This window comes from Antechinus flavipes, chromosome 4 (assembly GCF_016432865.1).
Source record: "Antechinus flavipes isolate AdamAnt ecotype Samford, QLD, Australia chromosome 4, AdamAnt_v2, whole genome shotgun sequence".
Lineage (NCBI taxonomy): Eukaryota > Metazoa > Chordata > Mammalia > Dasyuromorphia > Dasyuridae > Antechinus > Antechinus flavipes.
In genome coordinates, this window is record NC_067401.1 from 385,047,979 (window position 1) to 385,058,469 (window position 10,491).

Sequence of the window (10,491 nt, forward strand, 5' to 3'; positions counted from 1 at the left end):
GCCCTTTGTATGGCTGCAGAGCTGCTTTCTGCTTTGGTGTTTGCTGTGACTTCCGGAAAAGGAAATGTACTGTTTTAGTATACAGTATCGGGTTCTTCATCACAACTAGCAAGCATTCTTCTTTGATTCCGGCTCCCATCTTTATCAGAAAGAAAACTCTGCATGTGTCTATACACTGTCTCTTCAACAATAAAATCTAGACTCGATCCCCAGAGTACAGTAATAATTTATACCAAACTAGGAATATATCCTATAAACCCATGAACAAAACATATAGACCATTTCCCTTACCAGCAGACATTTATTGAATATCTAGTATCATAAGGTACTGGGTGAGGTGTTATATGAATGATACAAAGAAATTATGAAAGGGTCCCAGCCCTCAATAAATTTGCAATCCAGTTAGGGAGATGGAACACATATGTGAAAAGGTAGACACAAATTGATGTCAATGCAGTTACAAAAATATATCTTCTTTGTTAACCCCAACTTTACAGATGAAATAATAAAGGCACAGATCGGCTCAAATTTGCTCAAGTCAATAGCAGAGTGAGAGGGGTTATAAAATTCTGTGCCCTTAATTTTGGTTACCAGCTGCTTTCTAAGAACAGCATTTAGATAATGGACCAAATGGAAACTTACTCCTAAGTTAGTCCTGATCTTGCCTACATATAGGTAGACCCACCTAATGTCTTTGAGTCCATGAAAACCCAGCTTTAGGTAAAACAGTTCTGGTAGAAAGTGATTAGGAGCCAGATACTGAAAATAGTATTGGAGCATTTTTATGATGGAATGTGCTTACAATATCTTAACTGCTTAGCTTGGAATTATCATTCCTTTATAAAGTGCTTTTCCATCATTAGAACATTCTTATAGGAGATTTGAGGGACGGGTTATATATATATGGAACTGGAAGGCTAGATGATTAGAAATCATGTAATACAACTCTTCATTTTACAGAAATGAATGATGAGTAAACTGAGGCCCTGAGAAGTTGTTAATTTCCATGTCCAAATCTCAGGATGGTTTTGCTGGGATTAGGTCAAGCTGGAACTTTGGACCTAAATCCTTTGATTCTAAATAAATAGTGCTTTCTTCTGGACCGCACAATCTGGACTCAGATTGAATGCAAATAACAATCGTTTCTGTTTTGGCCTTTCCTTCCCAGATTTATTTATGTAGATTTTTTTTTTTTTGACTAGGTGAAAGAGGAAATTTTTTGCCTCATCTTAATCCCTGAAAAGGTGCAGCCTGCCTCAGTCAAACTGAGACCTGCTGAAGACCTTAGCTTAAAAAGGTCAAGATCTCCCATTGCATCAAGGACCATCTCCAGTCAGCCTGATCTATGTCTTGCCACTGGACCCAGATGACTTTGGAGGCGAAAGTGAGGCAGGTGACCTTGCACAACCTCCCTCACTTAAATTACCTCTCTGATGTTATGGTCCTTTCAAGAAGGAAGGGAAACAACTACAACTGCCTCTTAGGTAGATAGGTCAGGTGTCATTATTATGCTCATTTGCCAGATAATGAAACTGAGGTACAGGAGGGAATTGACTTACAAATGACACAAGTTCCTGGTACAACCAGAGCTCATCCCTGGTTCTCCTGACTTGCAAGTCCCTGCTCTTTCCCTCAGACTCCATGGCTCAAGAATAGTTCCTTTCTTGCTTTTGCCCATCCACCACCACTACCTCTACTTCCACAGTTCCCCACTCATCACCTCTTTCTACCTTTCACCAGATGGCTCCTATTGAAAGATTCTCAGTTCTTCAGTGAGTTCAGTCACTGCTATGTGGTGACAGAAGGTAAAGTACGAAGCATCATACATAAATCTCCATCTTGGTTAGGGAGCTTCTGCTCTGCAGTCAGTGCCCTTGCTTCGGTCCCATGCTCAGTGCTGAGCTTCTCCTCTTCAGCCACAGCTGGCACATTTATATAATCATCAGATGCCTCACTGTCCGTTTCTCCAGAGGTCTCTTGGCTGTTTTCATCCTGCGCTAATGGCTCAATATTCTCATAATCCCAGAAATCAAGTGAATTATCTCTTGACTCTTCACATTGGACATCAAAGGGAAGACTGAGAGTCCAACGTAGTATTCCTCCTATATTTGTTGTTAATCTTTCTCCTGCATGTGGCTTTTTCCTATTATTCTGTTTCCACAGAACATTATCATAAGCCCTGTAATCTTGAAAGTTCATCCACTGGGGTCTGCCTTGATCCTCCTCATTATTTTCTGCTGGGATATTTACATAGTCATTGGAAGAATGAGAAGAGCATTCCGCATCCCCATTATAGTCACTATCTTCAAGTCCTAGAACCCAAATACTGGTGGAGTCTTCAGCATCCCTAGAGCAGCTATCTCTTTCTGCCCTGGGTACATTCTCCTCAGATGTTTGAGGGTCCTGAAGATTTCCAGGCAAGGACTTCATTGCACCTGAATTCCCAGAAGCCTCTTTGGCATTGGGCACGTTGACATAATCCTGTGAATCCTCAGAAGAGGTGCTCATGCTTTCTATGGATGCTCCAATATTGATATAGTCTACTTCAGGGACAAGGGGCCCACAGATGTGGGAGATGGCAGTATTGTCATAGATTCCAACCTCATAGCCAATAGCAGGGGCACTGGTTCTGCATGACTGGAGAACATGCACTGGTGGCGAAAACTATAAGGAAGTAGAGAAATTATTTAATGTATCAGAAAGGGGTATGGAACATTAGCAAAGTTTTTTCTTTTTCCTATCCATATTGTGGTGTGTTACTTAAAGCTTTTGTTTTTGTTTTTTTTTTCTTTCATGGTACTATTTCTAAGACCACTTATAACCTTAAAAATGGTTATGTCCTAGGGCAAGGAACCAAAAAAGATTTATTGTTTTCTAGTCTGTTTCACAGACATTTAATGAAAAAAAAATTGGGTTATGGGATACAGGTGATTCCTATTCACTTATGGGTTGGATTGGATGAGCTCTGAGATCTTTCTTTTCCAATCCTAAATTTCTGTGATGATTGTATATTATGATACTGTAGGGAAACAGACAGGTGCGGTAAATAAAATTAACAAAGATAAACTGAAGTATAAGCTTCTGAGCTTAAACACTTAAAAAATACTAATGAAGTGGGTCCGACTGGCAACCTCAGTAAAGCTAGCAACCCCAATGAGAAGAAAGGAACTCATTTTATTGACACATGACCAGGTATGAGCTCTGCTTCTACTAAGTCTTGATAGGTGTGGAGAAGAGATAAGTGCAGAGTTGGAGCAGGAACATTTTGATGGGCTATACTAAGAAAGGCAAGCTGACATTCAGGTGAGGTTAACCCTTCTTCATCAATTATGGAATGTTAATTGTTTTGTGGAATGCATCCTTTCTAATCTTTCCTAGGGCATTAAAACTATCAGACTTGCTGCCTCCTTAAAACAGATTAAAAACTCCCCTAATTGCATAGGGACAGGCAAGAACAGTCGACATATCTTTTGGGATATTACCAACTTAACTTGTGGGTTTAAAGATAACAAGCAGCCATTCTGGAAGTAACCAGTATGAGAGATGACAACTTTTCTTTTAATTATAACTTTAAACTAACTCAGAAGGAAAGCAAAATTCTGGAAGTAACTAGTATGAGAGATGACAACTTTTCTTTTAATTATAACTTCAAACTAACTCAGAAGGAAAGCAAAATTCCTGAGCTCAGCTCAAGCACTAGAAAAGTAACTTTGGGAATCATAGTAATATCAACTTAATTTTCTTCAGATGTTATGTGCTGGACATAAGAGCACAAAAGCCAAAAATTCTTTGTTAATGAAGGAGAATGTGTGCATGTGCATGTACATTTGCACATGGGCTCCTGTATCTTACCACATGCTCAGAGTGAGGATTGTCAGAATTTCTGGGAATGAGACTCTCCGTACTGAAAATACGAATGTTTCTTGAGTGACGCCGACCTTAAAGATATGAAAAAGCAAGAATCAGGACATGTCTGAGAAGAGACAACCCATGATCCAAATGAAGGAGTGCTAAATGGATTCCAGTGTTATGGGTTAACCTGGAATTGCTCAGGACTTTAGCTACTCATCTGTTAAATGTTCAACAAGCATTTATTAAGCGATTTCCTATTGTATGTTTGGTGCTGGAGGAGATGCATCTTAGATAAGATAATGTTCCTTCAGTTCATGGTCAGGGATGGTGTTGGTGGAATATAAAATAAATGCAGATAACAACAACAATAATAGCTAGCATTTATATAGTTTAACAGTTTAGTGGATAGATTATCTAATCTGAAATCATGAAGCCCTGAATTCAAATCTGATCTCAGACACTTATTAAGCTGTGTGAAGTCACTTAACCCTGGGCAAGTCACTTAACCCTGTTTGCCTGTAAAGTGAGCTGGAGAAAGAAATGACAAACTTTAGTATCTTTGTCAAGAAAACTCCAAATGAGTCACAAAGAGATGTACACAACTAAAATGACAACAACAATAACATTTATATATAGCTCTTTAATATTTGAAAATTACTTTGTAAATACTATGTTATTTTATCCTTACAACAGCCCTAGAAGGCAAGTTCTATTATTATTCCCATTTTACAGTTGAGGAAACTGAGGCAAATGGAAAGAAAATGACTTGTCCAAAACTTCACATCTGGTAAATATCTTAGGCTGGGCCTGATTCCAGATTGTTGTTTGTCCTTCTTTCTTGAATAGGATCATAACATTAAGGAAGTGATGTCATGACATGCAAGTGAAGTCTATTTAAGTGAGGAGGGCTGTGAAAGATCACTTGTCTCACTTTGCCCTCCAGAACCATCTGGGTCTAGTGGCCAGATGGAGATCAGGATGATAGGAGATGGCCCTAGATGCAGTGGGAGACCTTGGCCTTTTAAGCTAAGGTCCATAAGCCACCCAGGTCCAATCTTCTGTCCATTGCACTCTAACCTAATGTAAGGTGATAAATTATCAAACCTAAAAAGGAACAATAACAGAACTTATGTGAGGTCTCTGAGATCAGAGAGATCTTCTTGGAGAAGGCCATTAAATTGGGCTACTCTTCTACATCCTTTCTCTTGGCAACTTCATTAACTATATATCCATTTCTCATCTTTATGCAGATAAACCCCAAATCTACTTGTCTCACTTTCATTTTTTCCCCTGATCTTTAGTCCCACTTCTCCATCTATCAGCTTAATGGTTTTATCCTATAGGCTTCTCAAATTCAACATAATCAATATGAACATGTTTTCTTTCTTACTAAACCCCTTTTTCTTCTAATTTTGTTATTCTTCCTAAGGTCTCCTTCCTCTGTCATTCTACAGTCTTGTAATTCTATTTCTTTAATATCTCCTAACTTGAACCTTTTTCTCTACCCTACACTATCTCCAATTTCAGGAGGAACAATTAGCCTCCAAATTGTTCTCTGTTTCCAGTTTGTCACTCTGTTTGGACTTCCCCACTATTCCCTTGCACTCTTCCCATTTTATTGGGATTACATCTTGAGATTTATTGGTTTTATTCTTTCTGTAGCTTTCCAATAAAAAGAAGAAGATCTCTGAACCAGGATCCAGGAGAGCTATTTCTGAATCTTGGCTCTGCTACTTATTAACTGTGTAATCTTGGAAAAATCATTTAACTTTTCTAGGCCTGTTTCTCATAATTTACAAAATTGAGGAAATTGGAATAAATGACCTGTAAGCTTGCCTTCTGTTTTAAATCTATGCTCTTTTGAAAATTTCAAGAGATGCCAATTCATTCTTCTGTGCACCCAGAAACTTAAGAGATGAACCTACCGGGCCTTGCTTGGCTTTGGGGCAGAAAACCATAGATGTTTTTCCCTCGTTCTCTGGATTGAGACAGCGTCACCAAGGGAACTACAGTGACCCGGAAGTAAGAAACCTGTTCTATAAGGCAATAGGATGAGAGAGATTTCAGTAGGTTGTAGGGTTTGATGGGGCCTCTTCTGCTGGGTTCTCTTCTTGGGCATGAACAATACCAGGGAGACTGTCCTACTCTCACCAGAGGATGTCATTTTTGCAGATCAGGTCAATCCCATATAACCCAGTAGAGACAATAAGAGGTCTTGGGAGGAGAAAGCACTTCATTTTTTCATATTAATTTCATTATCATTCATCAATCAATATCAATCATCATTCATCAAAATCATCAATTTTATATTAAATGAACAATATAAAAATACAAGCAAATCTGCATTCAAATGATCATTGGCAATTTTAAAATCAATAGTTAGAATTCTTTGAGAGGACTAAAGCTGGCACTCTTGGGGGTTTGTAATGTAATCACTAGCAATTTTTGCTAGCCCATATAAGAGGCCTCAATTTGCACTTTGTTTCTGGATGTGGAAAAGACCCTAGAATCCCCTAAGGCTGGTACCAGAAAACCCATTTCCTGGGGCTAGGGTAAGAGAGGAAGTCACTTTGGTTGAGGCAGTGATGGAGTTAGGGGAAAGAAACTACCATATGGTAGCTTCCTATTTTAATTAATCATTCTTGCTAATTGTGTGCCATTCAGTTGTTTCTTCATTATGAGCATTATAAATGTGACCATTAAATTTCATCTTCCAGAGACAAAGTCCCAGTCACCTTGTCTTAGTTACAGTTCTGAGGGTATGTGAGAACTGAATAGGACTTTATGCCACTAGTCTGCTTTTCCAAATGAAACCGGGATGGGAACTTAAATCATCTAAAGATGGACTTGAAATAATAAGGAGAATTTTCATATATTATCTGAAGACACGAGACTCACGTTTTTTCCGTTTATTCCAGAACCACAGAACGAAGAGGAAAGCAATGACGAAGAAGATGGCAAGAAGCCCAGCAACCACAGAAAACAGGACCCTGGGTTGGTCTTTAAATCTAGGAGAACTCACAATTAATTCAAGCTCCTTTTCCCCAGGCTGGGTTATGCTTTGTGCATTTGCTTGACATATCAGAGTGCCCTCCTGGCTGTACCAATCAATGGAATCCACCACTAACTATACCTCTTCCTCCAGGCTAATTACCCATTTCATCTGTCATTCTCCATCAGATCCTCTGTCTCAGCCTGGGCTTTTTATTTGCTATCCACACTACATATCTTATTTATTATCTACATTATCCACTCTCTCACTATCTACATGAATACCTTTATGGAACACTTAGAGGCAACAGGAAGATACCTTAAAGATCATTTAGACATAATGATGGAAAGACAGATAAATACTTTTTAATGTGTTCCAGACACTGGGCTAAACACTCAGGATACAAATATAAACAAGCAAGGCAGTTTCTTCCCTCAAAGAGCTCATAATTTTTTTCTTCAATAGTGTTTTATTTTTCTAATGAATGAAAAGATAATTTTCAACATTCATTTTTGTAAAATTTTGAGTTCCAAATTTTTTCTTTCTCCTTTAAATGTTTTCAACATTCATTTTTGTGAAATTTTGAGTTCCAAATTTTTTTCTTTTAACTACCTCCTCCCTGAGACAGCAGATTTTAAACACATTTTCATATTTGTCATGCTGTTAAAGAAAAATTAGACCAAAAGGGAAAAATCTTGAGAAAGAAAAAACAAACAGTAACGTGATCTGCATTCAGTGTATATAGTTATTTTTCTGGATACAGATGGCATTTCCCATTCCAAATCTATTGGAATTGTCTTGGATCACTGTATTATTGAGAAGAAGTGAGTCTATTGTAGTTGTTCATTATATAATCTTGCTGTAACTGTGTACAATGTTCACCTGGTTTTGCTCATTTCATTCATGCAAATCTTTCCAGGCTTTTCTGAAAGCATCCTTTAAGAGCTAACATTTTAATTGGAGAAGACAATAAATGAAGGGGAACTAGAAAGAGCATCTGGGTGTGGAGATGCTTTTATATACATACATACATACATATATTATATATACATATATATATATCCCACTTCCTAGTGGTATATAAGCTGGAAAAATATTTTTCTTGGAAAAACAAGATAAAAGCTCCATCAGCTCTCTGAGCTGGAGAACCGGGGGAATAGTCCAAAGCTGTGTTGGAAGGAAAGAAGAATGAAGGAGAAAGGTAGAAGCATCATGGTTAAATCTCTCCCTTAATTGATGAAGACTGAGGCAGCTAGCACAGTTAGGAGAAGGATCTAAATTAGGACAAAGGGCTCAGAGAATCATGACAGGCCTCCTGCACCAGATGGGATTTGAGCAGTGAGCAGTCATGTTGTAAGTCACACCTACCAGTCTAAGGCAGGTCTGAAAAGGGATTGCCTTCCATGTGGGAGTCACTGTCTGGGCAAAGGCATAAAGGCAGGACATGTGATTCCATGTATGGAGGAGAGCTGGTGAAAGACTCCAAATGGAAAGTGGAGATAGCCCCAGATTATGAAGGGTTTTAACTTCCAGGCTGAGGATCTTATATTTTTACCCTAAAGGCAAAAAGGAGCCTTTGAGGAGTTCTGAGAAGGGAAGGACACTCCCAGTCAGGTTTGTTTTTGTTTTGGGTTTGTTTCTTAGGAATATCAATGTGTCAGCTACATGGAGGATAGATAGAAGGGAAAGACGGCAAGCACAAAAACCAATTCAGGGGATCTTAGAATAGTCCAGGTGAAAAATATGAACTAAGTTATATGTTTTGTGAATGGAGAAGAGGGAGCAGATGGAAAAGATCATGCAAAGGTACCATTGAGAAAAATGGCAAATGAGAGGGGATGGGCTGGAGCATGGGGGAAGAAAGGAGGAGGAGCTGAGGAAGGTCAATCACTTTCCAAGATTGGAAACTGGGGGGTTGGTAGGATGATGGTGCATTCAATAGAAATTTACAAGTTTGAGATGGGAAAGGGAATAGATTCCATCCTGGACATCTGAATGTGATACTCCTATGGACCATCAAAGTGAGATGCCCAATAAGAAACTGGCAATGTAGGAATTTGAGTTCAGGACAGGGATAAGGTCTGGAGATCTCTTCCTCTGTGTATCCTTCTCTCTCTATGTTTCTGAGGTCTGTCTCTGTCTCTTTTTCTCTCTTTCTCATCTCTCTTCCTCTATCTCTCTGGGCATCTCTGATTCTCTGTCTCTCTTCCTCTCTCTCTGTCTTTCTCTTCCCCCCATTGTTCTGTCATTTCAGTTCTGATTCTGTGACCCCATTTGGGGTTTTATCGGTAAGGACTGTAGTGGTTTGCCATTTCCTTCTCTAGCTCATTTTACAGCTGAGGAAGAGTTAAGTGACTTGCCCAGAATTACACAGCTAATAAGTGTCTGAAGCTAGATTTGAACTTAGGAAGATGAGTCTCCTTGATTTAAGGCAGGGCCAGCTATATACTACACTACTTAGTTGTTTCTCTCTCTGTCTTTTTGACTATCTCTCTCTGTCTCACAGATATATACATATATACGTGTTTATATATATATACACACATATATGGAGACATATACATACACAGAGACATATGTGTATGTTATATATATATTTACACATATATACATATATAAATGTAACCCATTTGCATAGAGATAATAATTAAATCAGTAAGAGGTGAAAAAATGGACAAAGAGAAGAATACAGATAGAGGAGGGAAGAGATCCCAGGACAGATAATAAATAATAAAGATAGTTCATGCAAAGACAAAAAAAAATTAAAACTCTTTGTCCTTAATGAAGCTTACAATAAAATCCATACATTCCTTCATTAACATTACTTCACATCCCTTCTCCTCCTACACATTCCACTTTAGCGTCCTCTTTGTAGTTGTAGACTCAGTTATATGGTAGGTCTACTGGAATGCAGATCATGGTAATGAATCTTACATAACATATCTATATAAAATGTAATTATTGATATAATGACATCCTATAATATATTGTATTATATGTCGTACTATATAGTATCTTATATGTTTATGTGTTTTATATAAGGAGACCATTCCTACATTTTGGCAGATGGCCATAGTAACAGTGTTTTGCTGTTCTTTACATTGTATTTGCAATGTTTTACATTAAATTTTTTTTAAAGCAAAACAAGAACAGCAACAATAAAAACCCCTCTTATGATGTGTATTTTTTTCAATTCTTGTTTCACAGAGTAGTGGATTTGAAGACAAGGTTGATGTTATATTTAAGGAGTGATTTCACTGCAATATGATTTCCTTATGAATCTTTGAAGTCACTAGTACGAATGTTATTATCTCTCATTTTCCCTCAAAGAGAACAGTCTCAAAAAGTTAAGCAAATTGTCCAATTCATACTATTAAGCAATGACCTATCTGGACCAAGATCTGTCTTTAAATACAGTGTAGCCTCTAGCAAACCATACTGCCTCACCTAAGCTAAAATACCCGACTTTGGAAACATTTGGACTAGTAAATTTATGTGTTTTCCTTGAGGGAGCAGGAAATTGGGACAAATTGGCGATTGATATTTATCAAGAACTTCTTATGTGCTAAGTAATATACAGGCTAAGATTTGATAGCTTTAAAATTGGGGGAAGGGAATGATTAGTAAAATTAGGGAGACAAGTGGAG

At 38.0% G+C, this 10,491-nt stretch overlaps 1 protein-coding gene across 1 annotated transcript; it reads right to left on the minus strand.

Moving 5' to 3' along the window:
- Positions 1 to 281: 281 nt before the first annotated feature.
- On the minus strand, positions 282 to 8,194 carry LAX1 (lymphocyte transmembrane adaptor 1). The gene is made up of 5 exons (XM_051996762.1): positions 8,166 to 8,194; positions 6,751 to 6,950; positions 5,778 to 5,888; positions 3,853 to 3,938; positions 282 to 2,664 (listed from the first exon to the last, which is right to left on the minus strand). The coding sequence occupies exons 1-5, from the start codon at positions 8,192 to 8,194 to the stop codon at positions 1,789 to 1,791; spliced, it is 1,302 nt and encodes a 433-aa protein (XP_051852722.1). The 3' UTR covers positions 282 to 1,788.
- Between the last annotated feature and the right edge of the window lie 2,297 nt (positions 8,195 to 10,491).